The 17,877-nt window shown below is 32.0% G+C and overlaps 1 protein-coding gene across 1 annotated transcript in view; it reads right to left on the reverse strand.

The window, feature by feature from the left end:
* Positions 1-17,730, reverse strand: part of LOC127731128 (pumilio homolog 3-like) — a 28,643-nt gene extending 10,913 nt beyond the window's left edge. Inside the window, exons 1-11 of the mRNA XM_052240018.1 lie at positions 17,678-17,730; positions 14,980-15,621; positions 12,878-13,010; positions 11,969-12,089; positions 11,554-11,629; positions 10,533-10,626; positions 7,981-8,047; positions 7,119-7,188; positions 5,749-5,853; positions 5,103-5,206; positions 1,577-1,652 (exon numbers count right to left, since the gene is read on the reverse strand). Coding sequence (XP_052095978.1) covers positions 1,577-1,652; positions 5,103-5,206; positions 5,749-5,853; positions 7,119-7,188; positions 7,981-8,047; positions 10,533-10,626; positions 11,554-11,629; positions 11,969-12,089; positions 12,878-13,010; positions 14,980-15,621 — 1,488 coding nt within the window. The 5' untranslated portion in view covers positions 17,678-17,730. The remainder of the gene's footprint in view (positions 1-1,576; positions 1,653-5,102; positions 5,207-5,748; positions 5,854-7,118; positions 7,189-7,980; positions 8,048-10,532; positions 10,627-11,553; positions 11,630-11,968; positions 12,090-12,877; positions 13,011-14,979; positions 15,622-17,677) is intronic.
* Between the last annotated feature and the right edge of the window lie 147 nt (positions 17,731-17,877).

Here is a 17,877-nt window from a genome sequence, read left to right on the forward strand (position 1 = left end):
AATCCAAAAACTTAATACACGGTTAGATTCAGCATATTAAAGAACCCCAAGAATTCAAGAATAAAACCCCATTGAAATTGATCAAGAAATTAGCAATTTATACGAAGTATCTTCTTTTGCACAATACTGTGCAACTGAATATTTCTTGCTATTGTGCAATACTGTACAATTGACAATTTCTTGCTATTGCGCAATATTGTGCTATTGGATATTTCTTGCTATTGCGCAATACTGTGCAATTGAAGATTTCTTGCTATTGCGCAATACTGTGCAATTGAAGATTTCTTGCAATTGTGCAATACTGTGCAATTGAAAATTTCTTGCTATTGCACAATACTTATAATATAACAATTTACACATCCTGTTTGGTGTGTATCTCCTACCATATCATTATTATTTGCTTTTAAATATTAATCAGAAATAACCAACTTAAAATGGAAAATTTTAAAAGAAAAAAAAAAATGAAAAAAAGAAAAAAAAAGAAAAAAATAAAATCCCCCCCCCCAAATTTTTTGAACCCCCTTATGATTCATCACCCCCAAACTCAATCCCAGCCTTCCCTTTGTGGTATGGTACCTTGCAGTACAATTTCAGAGAGATCCATACACTTGAACACAAGTTATTGTCTGGAAACTAGAAAAATGCTTATTTTTGGCCCCTTTTTGGCCCCCAATTCCTAAACGTTTCGGGCAATTACCCACAAACTCAATTCCAGCTTTCCCTTTGTGATATGGAACCTTGTAGTACAATTTCAGAAATATCCAAACACTTACACACAAGTTATTGTCATGAAACTAGAAAAATGCTTGTTTTTTGCCCCTTTTTTGGCCCCTAATTCCTAAAATTTTGAGGCAATTACCCCCAAAATCAATTACAGCCTTCCCTTTGTGATATGGAACCTTGTGGTACAATGTCAGAGAGATCCATACACTTACACACAAGTTATTGTCTGGAAGTTACAAAAATGCTTATTTTTGGCCCCTTTTTGGCCCCTAATTCCTTAACTGTTGGTACCATAACCCCCAAAATCAATCCCAACCTTCCTTTTGTGGTATTGAACCTTATGGTAAAATTTCATGGAGATCCATTCACTTAAACTAAAGTTAGAGTGCGAAAACCAATGTGTCTTCGGACGACGCCGGACGACGACGACGACGACGACGACAACGACGACGACGACGCCAACGTCATACCAATATACGACCAAAAAATTTTCAATTTTTGCGGTCGTATAAAAATATGTTGATTTGAATTAAATAAGAAATCCAGAAGCAGCGAATGATTTATTGAAGTCAAGGCTAAAATGTAAAGCTACTACATAAAAATCTATAAATAAATATGTATCTCGGATAATCAATAGGAATACTATTTCAACTACAGGCCGCCTAATAAAACTAAATATGGGACCCAAGGAAGGCACTTTAAAATTTCAATTCTAGGTGGGTGTCAATTTTTTGCACAGTGATAGTGTGAAGTTCAAAATTTGCCTCTGTAGGTGGTTACCCTATTTTGAATGTGCCATCCCTTATTACCATGTCTGTTTAAATAGTACAGCCCTAAATCTAAGTATACATACTGATCTCATTTTGTCTGATGCATGAACAAAAAATTCAAAGAAAATTCTGTGTACCATGGAATGTACTAAAATGGTCCTAAAATAAACAAATATACATATAAGTTATTTGTAATATTGGAAATGAAAATGTGAATTTGTTTGCAATGTTAATAAAATGCTCCGCAGGGCGCAGCTTGATACGACTGCAGAGGTCGAACCCTGAACAGTTGGGGCAAGTATGGACACAACATTCAAGCTTGATACAGCTCTAAATTTGGATTGTGATTAAATATTTGACACAGCATAGGTTTCTGACACAGAATGAATGTGGTCTAAGAACTTAAAAATTTTAAATTGGACATTCACCTATCATGGTCCAATATCCAAAATCTAAATACATGGTTAGATTCAGCATATCAAAGAACCCCAAGAATTCAATTTTTGATGAAATCAAACAAAGTTTAATTTTGGACCCTTTTGACCTCAATGTGGACAAAGTTGATAACGGGGCCCAAAAATCAAAAATCTAAATACATGGTTAGATTCAGCATATCAAAGAACCCCATATATTCAATTTTTGTTGAAATCAAACAAAGTTTAATTTTGGACCCCAATTTGGACCAACTTGAAAACTGGGCCCATAATCAAAAATCTAAATACATGTTTAGATTCAGCATATCAAAGAACCCTAAGAATTCAATTTTTGTATGGACACAACATTCAAGCTTGATACAGCTCTGAATTTGGATTGTGATTAAATATTTGACACAGAATAGGTTTCTGACACAGAATGAATGTGGTCTAAGAACTTAAAAATTTTAAATTGGACATTCACCTATTATGGTCCAATATCCAAAATCTAAATACATGGTTAGATTCAGCATATCAAAGAACCCCAGGAATTCAATTTTTGATGAAATCAAACAAAGTTTAATTTTGGACCCTTTTGACCTCAATGTGGACAAAGTTGATAACGGGACCTAAAAATCAAAAATCTAAATACATGGTTAGATTCAGCATATCAAAGAACCCCATATATTCAATTTTTGTTGAAATCAAACAAAGTTTAATTTTGGACCCCGATTTGGACCAACTTGAAAACTGGGACCATAATCAAAAATCTAAATACATGTTTAGATTCAGCATATCAAAGAACCCTAAGCATTCAATTTTTGTTAAAATCAAACTAAGTTTAATTTTGGACCCTTTGGACCTTAATGTAAACCAATTTGAAAACGGAACCAAAAATTAAGAATCTAAATACACGGTTAGATTCGGCATATCAAAGAACCCCAATAATTCAATTTTTGATGAAATCAAACAAAATTTAATTTTGGACCCTTTGGACCTCAATGTGGACCAATTTAAAAACAGGGCCCAAAATCCAAAAACTTAATACATGGTTAGATTCAGCATATTGAAGACCCCAAGAATTCAAGAATAAAACCCCATTGAAATTGGTCAAGAAATAAGCAATTTATACGAAGTATCTTCTTTTGCACAATACCGTGCAATTGAATATTTCTTGCTATTGTGCAATACTTTACAATTGACAATTTCTTGCTATTGCGCAATATTGTGCTATTGGATATTTCTTGCTATTGCACAATACTGTGCAATTGAAGATTTCTTGCTATTGCGCAATACTGTGCAATTGAAGATTTCTTGCTATTGTGCAATGCTGTGCAATTGAAAATTTCTTGCTATTGCACAATACTTATTATATAATAATTTACACATCCTGTTTGGTGTGTATCTCCTACCATATCATTATTATTTGCTTTTAAATATAAATCAGAAATAACCAACTTAAAATGGAAAATTTAAAAAAAAAAAAAAAAGGAAAAAAAGAAAAAAAAGGAAAAAAAAAACAATACCCCCCCCAAATTTTTTGAACCCCCTTATGATTCATCACCCCCAAACTCAATCCCAGCCTTCCCTTTGTGGTATGGTACCTTTCAGTACAATTTCAGAGAGATCCATACACTTGAACACAAGTTATTGTCTGGTAACTAGAAAAATGTGTTTTTTGGCCCCTTTTTGGCCATAAATTCCTAAACGTTTAGGGCAATTACCCCCAAACTCAAACCCAGCTTTTCCTTTGTGATATGGAACCTTGTAGTACAATTTCAGAAGGATCCATACACTTACACACAAGTTATTGTCCTGAAACTAGAAAAATGCTTGTTTTTTGCCCCTTTTTGGCCCCTAATTCTTAAAATATTGAGGCAATTACCCCCATCATCAATCCCAGCCTTCCCTTTGTGGTATGGTACCTTGCAGTACAATTTCAGAGAGATCAATACACTTGAACACAAGCTATTGTCTGGAAACTAGAAAAATGCTTATTTTTGGCCCCTTTTTGGCCCCCAATTCCTAAACGATTCGGGCAATTACCCCCAAACTTAATTCCAGCTTTCCCTTTGTGATATGGAACCTTGTAGTACAATTTCAGAAATATCCAAACACTTACACACAAGTTATTGTCATGAAACTAGGAAAATGCTTGTTTTTTGCCCCTTTTTTGGCCCCTAATTCCTAAAATTTTGAGGCAATTACCCCCAAAATCATTCCAGCCTTCCCTTTGTGATATGGAACCTTGTGGTACAATGTCAGAGAGATCCATACACTTACACACAAGTTATTGTTTGGAAGTTACAAAAATGCTTATTTTTGGCCCCTAATTCCTTAACTGTTGGTACCATAACCCCCAAAATCATTCCCAACCTTCCTTTTGTGGTGTCAACGTATATTTGTTCCGCCTAACAGAAGTTCCACTGGAAACTTTGTTATAAACAATGTCATAATATCTGTTCCTGTTGGAACAAATATTCTATACCATTTATTCCGTTAGGAACATTTACTGTAATATTTATTCCAGTGGAAATAATATTCCAGAATATTGTTTCCATTTGGAACTTATATTATGAAGGAACTTCTATTCCGTGACAGTGGTATTGAACCTTATGGTAAAATTTCATAGAGATCCATTCACTTAAACTAAAGTTATAGTGCGAAAACTAATGTGTCTTCGGACGACGACGACGCCAACATCATACCAATATACGACCGCAAAATGTTTGCGGTCGTATAAAAATAAATAAGTATGAAAAGTGAAGATTTTTGCTGAAGCAAGCCTACAGATGTGGGATTTACTTGCTGCATTGAAGACCCATTGGTGGCCTTGGGCTGTTTTTGCTCTTTGTTGGGTTGTTGTCTCTTTGACACATTCCCCATTTCCATTCTCAATTCTATTGTTATATTCACTTCTTTGAGATAATACACAATTTTTGTTTTTAATTTCTACACAGGTGAATCAATATAAAAAGCCTCGAGTATACATTTTTATTGTTTATTGTCAAGCTAATCTACATATCTTTAATTTGTTGGCTCCACATTTTCTTATTCTATTGGATTGAATGAAAAATTTCTTATCAATCACACCAATACAGTTGTCTGTATTCAGGAAATGTTATTCTGTTATTAGAATGAAACATTTTTCAAATTTCTACTTATAATTAAGAAATTTATACATAAATCTATTTACTTATCAATAAGAGGCAGTAAAGCTTCTTTCATGTTACTGAGAATCATGTCCTTTTTATCTGGTTGTAACATCAACATCTGATCCAGGCATCTCATGTCTGGGGTCTAAAAATAATTAAAAAATGTTATTCATTGCAAGTGAGATTAAAAATGTGGTTTATGTACATGTTTAAGTACTTAAAGTGAATTAACTATAGAAAAATTCACAGTCACTTTTTTCAATTAAATAACATTGCATCAACTTTCGAATTTAAAGTGTTCTTTTTTATTTTCAGCTTGTGAGTTTGAATGTCCCTTTGGTATTCTTCGCTTCTCTTTTACATATTTTTTTTGGAATGGAAAATGTAATAGTTTTTATCATTAAAAGTTTTGAAAATACTGTACTGTTTTATTCAGTTTTGTAGAATACAGAGACAATTCCATTTAAGAATACTAAACCATGCTAAAATAAAAACGTAATACCGCATTCTGTTAAATGAACATTTTTCTTAAGGTATCAAGATTATAATAGTTGAAAGTAAAACTTAATTTCTGACATTATTAAAGATGGTAGATTTTGAGAACTTTGACTCTTACAGATTCATGTCTAAAAATGTTTGCCTTTGATACTTATTAATCAAAAATAAGACCACATATATCAGGTATACCTTGAATAAAATAAAGCTTGGACCATAAAAATCCTCCAATAACGACAGTCTCTGTGGCGCATTTGCATATTCATTATATGCAAATTCTACTAAATCTGAAGCTTCCTGAAAAAACAATTGAAATAAAATTTTCTAACAGTAAATGCAAATAATTACAGGAAAATTTAGTATAAAGATCCATTCTTTGTTTTTTTCACTGGCGTTTGTGCTAATTTTAAAAAGCATGCCTAAAACTGATTTAACATCATAACTATAGGTTACACTTTGTAAATACAGCTGAATCACAAAGCATGCCTCTTTTGGGGAGATATATAATATTCATAGATATTTTGTTTTGTTTACCTACTGGTTGGCAGATATGATCTCCATGTTTAATATCATAGAGACACAACTTGGAGATTTTATCAGTATAAATACTATTGGATAGCGGACAAATTCAAATCTCAGGAAGACTCAAAGTAAAGGTAGGAATAGTACAGAATTTTAGTATAAGTTAAAACTTTTAGAAGTTTAAGGCAAATAAATGTTGAAAATATGCTGCACAACCCTATGTTTTGATCTTTGCGAAAAACAGTGGTGCATATGAACTTTCCATTCTAGGATATGATTTTTTTACAAAACTTCATAGTAAAAGTGGCACAGTTTTAGCCGTAAAAGGAGTTTCTATGGGAAATTGCATTGTCTATATTTACAGAAGGTCAACCTATAAATGTTAGTTAAAATTTATTTAAACAGAAATAAATTAATGAATATTCAAAAGATGTAAATATTTGACAACATGAAAAGTAAAGATCTTTAATGTCATAAAAACTAAGTCTGTTGTATTGTCAGAGAGTGAATGAAGAAAATATCATGACAACAAGCTCCAAGAGCCTGCACTGCACTTCCATCAATCATTTAGTGGAACATTTGCTATCAATCGTTTTAGGATCAATTATGCCAAATTTATAGATTTTATACTCAAGGGTTTCAGACCACTTGTTTTAAAATGTCTCACTGTCACTACAAAAACAATCTATCACCTTTAAAACCAGGTTATGTTTCACTTTCTCAATGAATAGCAAGCCTACCAGTATTATTCCATTCTAAAAAAAATAGCTTACATCATACTTAAAATCCAGCTCTTTTTCTCTGACAAAAAATTACATACAAAATAAACAGGCATGTGTATGCTTTAACTCTCTTCTTTGCAGTTGAAAATATGAAGTGTTAACAATGAATAGTTGAAGCAAAAAGATGACGAAGATGGTCAAGTAATGAACACTTCAATCTACACCTAATTGTAATTTACCGCTTCTCGTTTTATCTTAAATTTGGTATCCTTAAACTGAGGTAAAATAAACTGCTTTTATTATATTATCTATATTTACCCTGTGTCTAACCAGTTTTCTAACATTTCCATGGAAACTCTTGAAGACATGATTCTTGTGTTGTTTTGACCTGAAAAAAAAGTATCATTATCAAACGATGTTTAATCTAAAAAGGCATTCCATGTTTTTTTTATAATGAAATTAAAAGAACAATGTGTCTGAACAGTAAATGACTGGAACTCTGTCTGCGTGTTGTGGTTCTTAGCATTGTGTACAAGTTTTATAAAATTTGCATGAGGCAAACTAAAATTAGAGTGCAAAAACGGAAAAAATTGAAATTTTCCAAGTTATAAAGGAGCATAACTATAGAACGGTAAGTGACTCAGTGCCTAAATTCAAACTCTGCAAGTTTTTGTTCATAGTAATATGTATGAGTTTCATAAAATCTGCATTAGGCAAACTATAGAGTGCGGAAACCAAAATGGGACGGATGGAAGGACGGTCAAAGGTAACATTTAAAAAAAATACTTGAATACATAAAATGTCCGCTAAAAGTCATTTAGAATTGATTAACAAAAATAAAAAGCAGACGACTTTACATTAAAATACTTGTAATAATTGTGTTACTCAGCTATAAACTGACGATGTCATTTAGATTTTTTTTTTAATGTAAAATGTTGATCTGTTGTTATGTTACATTTGTTCATCAATTAATATATAAATAATTTTTTGTAAAAGTTTTTATATTGATGCAATGTATCACTAAACTTATCTCTATATTCTAAATGTGTTCCCTTTAATCCAAATAAGATACTCTCATTATGGTGAACAATGGAATATCAAGGCAATATAGTTCAGTCAACTTTAGCTTAGATGTATGTGATGCCTTGTGAATTACTCTTATGTAACACCATACACTTACCCATAAACAATTAGTTTCTTCACCAAGAACTTAGCATACTTTGACCTGGCCATTAAACATATCTGATCTGTAATAATTAAGTTATTTTTTTATGATTCAACATTCTCATAACATTTAATACGTATAGATTATTACATGGCATTTTTCATATCAGACCCTTTATCGGCCCTAGGTCATGATATCAGCCCAAGAGCCGCAGGCTCGAGGGCTGATATCATGAACGAGGGCCGATAAAGGGTCTGATATGATAAATGACATGTAATTATCTTTTTATCATATACTTCAACAGAAGAAATACAGACAAGAACTATTAATTAAAATTTTGTCTTTCCATGAATTTTTAGATAATAATTTACAGACAGCCAAATACAAATGTCTTAACTTTTATTGTTTTTATTGATATTACAAGCATTTTATTTATCTTGTCACAACAATTAACATGTTCTTAGTTTGAAATTTGCTCCTCAATTATTTTGTGGAAAGTCTTAAATCACTTGCGGTTTTCCGCACTGTGTTGTCGTTTTCGAACAAATTTCCGGAAATGCACGACGTTGCATGTGATAAACGTCACGGAAATTAACGGAAAGGCATGTGATAACATTCCGGAAGCAGTCAATAAAGGTTCCTTTATCAGCCCGCTGAGGAAATTCTTAGGAATCTGATAAATAAACCTAGTAATCCTTTCATAGCCTTTTGATATTTTTAAATGTTATTGAACTGTAAAATTTTAGTAATATTTTATACAAGTATATGATAAAGCTATATACTGTAGCTATAGCCTATTCTGATATTAATTCAAAATCAATATATCACATATCAGCAAAACAAATAAAATAAAATATATATGTAAATAAAAGGAAATGTTGGGTATACATTAATGAGATATCAACTGAACAACAGAAACAATTTTTTTTTCAAAAAGTTTGTGGAAGATCTGTGTATGAAAAGATATGACTTTAAAATCTATTTGTTTTTTAATCATTGTCATCATGCATTTCAATTTTACTATTAAAAGAAAAGGTACATTTTGGGGTTTATTTGGTCCTGTAAATTCACCAAAAAAAAATAATTGTATGATACCATTACTAATCACATTTTTAGCAATAAAAAAAAGGCTTCGAGAAAATGAGAATATTAGCCAAGTCTTGATGACACAATTTGGTAATGTTGACATCATATACATGATTTTTCAAATTTTTTTCTCCATACTTGCAAAAATAGGCTAATTTTAGGTTTTGGATTTTCAACATTTTTGCCTCAACATCATGAAGGAGACATAAATTGTCAAAATGTGCATCTGGTCCAGTAAAATTGGTACTGTTTAATGTTATTTAAGTACATTTTGGCTACATTTACATAGAGCACAAGCATCGCCCACAATATGTACACTTCTTGTTGAAATATATTTTTAAATATTATTACAGAGTCAAACAGTGAAGATTTGGGTAATTTCTTTATTTTACTATTAGAACTCATTGTATTATAGTAACCATGAAAAGAGCATATTTCAAACCAATAGGGAAATGTTTTATTAAAATACAAAGATCAAACATTTGATTCTGAAAATGAGCAAAAATTTGAAATATATTTGATTTTAGGACAACTTTTGCCCCAAATTGACCATCAGCTTTACAAATTACAAATAAATCTTTAATATGACTAAGTTCACTGTTAAATTACTTGGAAATGTTTGACAGAGCTTAAAGATTAGTGAAAGTATAAGCAAGTTATTGAGAGACGTGACAGGTTGGATGGGTGTACTATGGTATACTACAAAATTTGGAAAAGTTATACCTATGATCATTTGTGGTTCACTGTCTCCTCGGTATTGTCAAATGCATTATAGCACCTTATCTTTAGATATAAAGCTAAATAAATATGCAACACTTTTTTTCTTATTAATTCAATATTGGAGAACTACATAGTTTATTATATATATATATTTATAGGTTTCATAACGAGTGAGAATTGGATATCGCTTGATATCAACTCAAGTTATTTAATTTCAATATAATAATAAACAAGCCTTCGGCAAGTTTCTTATTACTTTTTAAATTAAATAACGAGAGTTGATATCAAGCAATTTCAAATTCTCACAAGTCCTATTTCTCTTATGGTCAACACTGTCATTGTGTTTAATTAAAAATTCTGCAAATCTTTGATCTAGTCTTTTGCACATACTTGTATGACTTCATATGTCCTGTTCTGGCGTCAAACTTTTTGTACACTTTAGAATGTAATAAAATTTGACTAAAAGAAGATTTTTCAGGTGAAAAGTGTGTGTGTTTTGTATAATATAGAAGAAATCACATATGTTCATTGCATGGACAAAATGTACATGGTCTTAACTTTTGAAAGTCATCAATGACCTAACAAATAGCCAATGGAAATGTCGTAATATTGTCTCATGATGCTGGATAAGCCAATCAAATTAACACAGTTTTCATTACATTTTTTCGTATCATATTCAGTGCAGTGTGATATGAGAAATATCTCTTCATGCAAGAAATAGATAACAGGCCACAATTATAAGAGAAATATGTCTAACATACCTTTAACTTCCTCAAATACCTCATCTTTCTGACCTGGTGATCCATGTTGCACAAGGCACTGTAATACTCTCGCTGTATCATGAGCAAATGCAAACTAGAAAAAGTAACAGGATATCATGTTACTACAAGTAACCTTAATTTATTATACCGGGGTAATACATTTTTTTTATTCTTATGGCTTCTGTTTAAAAACAATACACTATGCTTTATGTCTTTTGTTTTTATGTTAGTTGTTTTTATGCTTCATACCAATCTTCTGAGTTAAGCCAATTGCAGCTGATTTTTAGCTGAGTGCTCACAAACCTGTTTAACCCCGCCCCATTTTTTATGTACCTGTCTCAAGTCAGGTTCCTGAACTTCAGTGGTTGTCATTGGTTCATATCAGTCATATCTATTTTTCGTAAAATGTTTTTGTTATAAATTAGGCCATTAGTTTTCTCGTTTGAATTGTTTCACATTTTTCATGTTGGGCCCTTTTAAAGCCGACTATATGGTTTGGGGTTAACTCATTGTTGAAGGCTATACGGTGACCTATAATTGCTTATATCCACTTATTTGAACTCTGGAGGATAGTTGTCTCTTTGGCAATCCTACCATATCTCCTTATTTTTATACAGTATCTTTGTTTAAATACTTTTGAACAATTTTATAAACACCATTCTGACATGTCATCGCATTTATTAATTAGGAACATGATGATGTATTTTTTTTTGGAATACTCTTTTTCATTGTACCTGCAAATCAGCAAAAAATGCACCCTAAAAAACTGCATCTGTAAAAGAATAAAGTATTTAAAAATGAAAATATATAGTCGCAAGGAAGTTGTGACAAATTGGAGGTTTTTTTTACAGTATCATATTTCCTTACAAGTATCATGAATTGTAACTAAGAAATTAAACCTGAAATTCTCATTTACACCATTTGAATATGAAAATATATACAATCTACAACATACTTTAGCATGAAAACATATAAATCAAACAACTATATCCTTTAAGAGTTCAGTTTTTATATCACAAACCTCTTTCATGTTTCCTTTAACAAATCCCATTAATTCTGTACATAGCTCATGTTTTTTATTGTCCTTAACATCATGTCTACAAGGAAAATAAACAGCTATAAATCTACTATTAGGTTATAAACTTCTTTAAAATTTTTCCAGATTTACTTTCATCCAGAAGTTTTTTTAAGTGTAAGAACAATATCATAATTTAGAATCCTTGCTCAATTCTGACAGTTTATTAGAATAGTAATTTAACATTCCAGAAAACATTGAAACTATGATTATATGTTGACACAGGCTGATACCTGTTTAATGCCACTAGAGTAAGAGTATAAAAAACCCTGTATTAATGGAATCTTTAGTTCATTGTGACTTGCCCTATAACATACTCATAATTAATTGAGTTTATATATTACATATTCTTGATTGTTACCTTCGTAATTCTTCCCATATTTTCTTTGATCTTTGAATCATATTGAAATTATTCTTTAACATTTTACGAACTTTCTTTCTTTCTTTGAATGGAAGCTCTTTTAATTTAGTCTTCTTAGATTCTGAAAAGACATAGCATCCTATCTTGCTGAGAAAAAAACATGCAAAATGAATTGATTCATGAATACTTTTTAGTTCTGGAGAAAATCAAATTGTGATTTTTAATTTTTCTTGCTAACATATTTTATAGTTTACTTTGAACATTTTGTGTAAAGCATCGATAAGATAGCAACCAAATAACACAAGTAAAACTAAAAAGACATTCAGCTGTCAGCCTTCCATAAGGGACATTCATTCAGCAAGTACTTCTGTAATCTTTGTAAACATTAGTGGAAACTTGTCTTGTTTTCTATGTCAAAATCTCATTTATGTTTTTTTTTTTTTGAGAATTTGGTGCTGATGGCACATTTTTGAGAGTTCCTGATTAATTTATTCCCAACTTTTTATAAACTTCAAGCCATTTAGGACATGAGACTGTGAAGACACCTGTCTATTGTTAAAGACTTTATGTTGAGCTCTAGATTTCTTTTGGTTATTTGTGTTGTTGGAATGCTGGCTCATTGATATATACCCCACATCTCCTTTTATTCATATGTTTTCTCTGCTTATTTTATCTTAATTGAATTTATTTGTCAAAATTTTGTGTGCAGATGTATTGAAATTTAAAACTTGCTTTCAGCATTAAACCTGTCTTAGTGAGGACATATGCCACAGGAAAACATGTTACTGTCTTCTTCCTATAAATCAAACCTAAGATAAGTCAATGGTATGACTTATCCAAAGTTAGACTCCAAATTTATTTGACATCTACTACTATTCTCAATTTGGTGCTTTCATAACAATAAATTACCTGAAGTTTCTTCTAGTTGCGAATCTTCCATTTTACACTTAGCAATAAGTCTACTTTCACTAAGCTGAACCTTCTTTCCTTTTAATGACTTCAGTTTTCCTGCTGCATTACTGGCTGCTCGTTTCAATTTTACCTGACAAAATAAGTTTAAAAATATCAAACTTGAGACTACATTGAATACTTTTAAAACCAGACCAGGCTTTCCAAGTAATTTATTCATGTAGTTGAGCTAGAATCTTAGCTTAATTTCTTATTTTGACTAGTTAAGACAGAGGCACTCCCAAATACAATATGTATTGTTCCTGAAACATACTAAAAAGTATTGGTAGGAAAAGTTATGTATTTATAGAAATTTTATAAGCTTTAAGATTGAAAAGATCTTGTTTTTAACACTTAGGCCATAAAAAAGAATAGGTTGGTTTGCCCTAACCTGAATGACCCATAAAAAAGCACCAAAATCACAATCTTTTTTTTTATTCAAAAATTGCGATGTTTTTTCTTTTTTGCAGATTTTTATCCTATCCATCTTGAGTTTGTGGCATAGAATAACCTGATCCTGTCTGACCGCACTTTATCGCAGGACAATTTGTGTTATGTATAAAAGCCTCCAATTGATACAGATTTAAAACAACATGTTACTAACTCGTTTGGATTAAAATCACAACCCGTAATTTCCAACAAAATCTATCATTTTGAAAACACAAAAACATGGAAAGAGGTGTTTGATGAAGTGTGTGATGACGATTTCATGCTGCGGAAAACTGATGAAATTTGTGTGACTGTCTCTGACAGATCGGGACACTCGTTTGAGCCCGATTTTGAGGAACCAATCCAAGTGTTCAGGAATTTGATTTGGCATTAAAATTTGCTGCATCTGTTTTAAATAGATACAGTTTAATACCAGTTATGGCATGATACGGGTTATGTTCTTCTCATATATTTTATGATAGTATGATAGTTTTTGATACTAAACCCCTTACGGGAGGGATTGTACTTGATTTTCATATGATGAAGACATACTCTTTTAATCAGTTTAATTGAGGCCTGGAGCTGGCATGTCAGTAACTGCTAGTAGTCCTTTGTTTGTTAATTTAGTTACCTATTCAGACATCGGACTCAGACTTTTTTTTAACTGAGTTATACTGTGCATATTGCTGTGTGTTTGTTTTTTCTACATTGGCAAAAGGTATAGGGGGAGGGTTGGGATCTCACAAAACATGTTTAACCCTGCCTTATTTTTGCGCCTGTTCCAAGTCAGGAGCCTCTGGCCTTTGTTAGCAGGTTAGTCTTGTATGTTTTTTTAATTTTAGTTCATTTATATGTTTTAGAGTTAAGTATGACGTCCATTTTCACTGAACTAGTACACAATTTTATTTTGGGGCCAGCTGAGGACCACCTCTGGGTGCGGGATTTTGTCGCTGCATTGAAGACCCATTGGTGGACTTCAGCTGTTGTCGGCTCTTTGGTCGGGTTGTTGTCTCTTTGACATATTCCCCATTTCCATTCTCAATTTACGCATATATGTGTCTGACAATTTATACAAAACTCTATAATAGTCTTAAGCTTTCATTGTAAAAGTTGTTTACAAGGTAAAATAATTTTGACCCTTTTTATCTCTTAAAGTATAAAAAAAAAAAAAAAAATCCCTACCTACCTACCCTGGTGGGTAGGGTTTGGGCAAACAGAAATGTTTTTAAGTCTGGCCTTACGTATTTGAATACAGTTTTATACTGCAATTCAAATTTTTATGACAGGATACAGAATTAGGGTTCATAAGATACAATATAAAAAGAATCACAGTGAATAAAAATTTTCAAAAGCATTTTAGTATTTTTCATGTCAGATGCTAAATTCATGTGTTTTTTGTTCCGTGTGTACTGAGAATTACTTCCTACGGTTACATACACATTTCATTTAAATTTGAGTAAATTCAAAACAAAAATTGGTTCCAAATGAACACGGACCTTATAATTACAAATATTTCTCTATCAAAAATCTTATTTGAGCATTTTCTACATATATCAATGCTATCTACATACACATGATAATGTAAGAATAAAACAATTCTATCAGTCTATATATCGCTTGTTATAGTAAGTAACCTTCATTGATTTCCGCCTTTCAAACTGTTGTGGACCAGGTGACGCAGGTTCATCTTCTACACATACTTCTTGTGTAGAACTATCTGATGTTCTCCCTTCAGCAGCCTCTCTCACAGTGGACAATCTTGGTTGAAGTATGGATTTACTTGCTTTCTTTTGATGGAAAGACCTTTCTGCACCATCTGGTTGACCTCTGGCCTTTTGAACTGCCTTTTCTAAAGTGATATCAGCTCTTCCTCTTGGCTTTCTCATGCGGGAAAATGTTGTTTGCATCGACACGTCAGAACAAGGCATTATAGAGCTTATCTGACTTAATGTGTCTGGTGTATCTGTTTGATCTAATGATGACAGGTCAGTATCACTGTACATCTGTAGATGGCGCTTTGTGGGTTTACGCTGAACATTTTCAAGTGGATCTGGATTGATATGTGTTTTTCTTTTCTTGGAAGGAGATATTACATCGAATGAAGAGTCATTATCACTGTTTGGAGGAGCTCTTAACTTTCCTTTATCTTTTCCCATAATACTGTCACCTTCTGGGTTACCACGGATACCTTTCTGTTTACCACTCTTTGGTTTACGTCTTGGTCTTTGATAAAACTCATCTTCAAATGAGGAATCTGCATCCATTGCTATTCTCATCTGAAAACAAAATACATTCTTCAGTTGATTTATTTTCAAAACAAGAGATATTGACAAAAATTGTATTTCAGGAATAGCTTTCTAAATATCCCCTGATAGTGATACTAAGATAATATTTCAATTACACATACTTGTTCATATATACATTTGGAAGATAATTCTTATTGTTAAAACCAAAATGTCCATCATTTGTTCATTCCACATTGGCTAGAGCATGTCGAGGTTTAGGGGTAGGTTTGAAACCTCACAAAACATGTTTAAATCTGCCGCATTTTTGCACCTGTCCCAAGATAGGAACCTCTAGCCTTTGTTAGTCTTCTGTTTTTTTTTTTATTTTGGTTCGTTTGTAGTTTTTTGGAGTTTAGATTGGCATCCACTTCGCTAAGCTAGTATACATTATTGTTAACGGGCCAGCTGAAGCCCTCTCCAGGTGCAGGATTTTCTCGCTGCATTTAAGATCCATTGGTGGCCTCAAGCTGTTTTCTGCTCTTTGGACAGGTTGTTGTCTCTTTGACACATTCCCTGTTCTGCATTAAACCTTATTGCTATTTATTCCAATCCAACATGTTCTGAAATTACACAACTTTTTCATCCATTTGAGACATTTGGACCTATCTGGGACCCTGTTTAAACAATGTATTTTGCATAAAACTTTTCAAAGAGACATTTTTTAAACATCGTAAACACTTCAAACAAAGCATTTTTATGATTTTAATTTGTGTTTTAACAAAATGGATCATAATCTATCAAATTTTCAAAATGTTTGCTTTCTAAACCTTTTCCTCCCTCAGCTCGTTACTGATGACTTGTTTTAGCGACACTTAACCCAAACAGGAAGTGTCTAAGTTTTTTTCTGGATTGGACTTAAGGTTCATCTTTACACTTTATAATGGCTGTGTTTACACCATGAAATTTTCTCCGAGTACAGACAAAACCGTGTAATTTTAAAAGTTTAATGCCTGGCAGTACCTAGATAAAATAATGATACATCCAATTTATATTCTAAAAAGTTGAAACACTTTATGGATTTTGATGAACATTTTCTTTGCTTGCCACAGAAGATGGTGAAATAAACACACACCCAAGTTTTCTTTGATACAGTCCACTCATTCACACTATTTAAATCACCTTTGTTGTGAGTAGATTTCTATTGTCCCTCTATTGTTCATATCAATCAATATGATACAATACAATCATTACCTGAGGGGGGCTATCTCAAAGATTTCACATGACTTTGTTTATTTTTACACCACCTGTGGCAAGGAAAGAACATGTTTAGCAAAATCCACAAGTTTTTCTTTTTAAAACACAAAATGAATACAACTTGTATATATCTAGGTGCTGCCAGAATTCAAAACTATTAGAATTACACAGTTTTGTCTGCATTCCAAGAAAACTTCATGGTGTAAACACAGCCATTTTTGTGGAAGTGTATAGATGAACCTTAATGGCAATAAGGTGTATTATATACAAGGGTAGGAATAGGGAATCCCACATGATGAATGACATTAAAATATTTGTTAAAATAATGTTATCGATACACGTTTTACTCCATTTGACACTAACAGTAACTACACAATGAGATTTGACAAATGACTGTCGGATTAACGGACTGTCGAATTATTGGACCGTCGGACTATCGGTCTGTCGGACTACTGGACTGTCGGAATTTCGGGGTGTCGGATTATAGATACGCTCCCCTCATTTGACGTTTATGGTAGAGAAATATGAATGTTTGACGCGCAACGATTATTGAAGGGCATTCCTACCCATACAAATATATATATATCTGAATGTGAGTTTTTGCCGTTTAAAAGCTGTACAGGGTGTATGTGATGTTGTATACATGTGAGTTTTCTTAAGAAATTATTGTAGACGTAGTACTGAAATAATCAGGTGTTTTACAATAATAGTTTTAATACATGTATATAAAATGAACATCAAATTGTGAAGATTTAATCTGAAAACAAAACTCATGTCGTCATCAATGATGTTTTTTAGAATATAAAGTGTGTTAATCTGTGATATCAAAAATTAATTTCTAGATATTCATCACCTTAAAATATTGCTTCAAATTTTCAAATTTTTCCTCGTGGGTATTTTTATCAACAATAGGTTGTAGTAACTGTCGTAAAATTTATTGCACAAGATACAATTTAATTCTACAAATCATTTATATTTTAGTATCTTTTATATAGAATTATTGATTTGCATATTTGCATGCATATCTGCGTTCATCGGTTATATTTATTTAAA

The sequence above is a fragment of the Mytilus californianus genome, unplaced genomic scaffold (genome assembly GCF_021869535.1).
Source record: "Mytilus californianus isolate M0D057914Y unplaced genomic scaffold, xbMytCali1.0.p SCAF_1, whole genome shotgun sequence".
Classification (NCBI taxonomy): domain Eukaryota; kingdom Metazoa; phylum Mollusca; class Bivalvia; order Mytilida; family Mytilidae; genus Mytilus; species Mytilus californianus.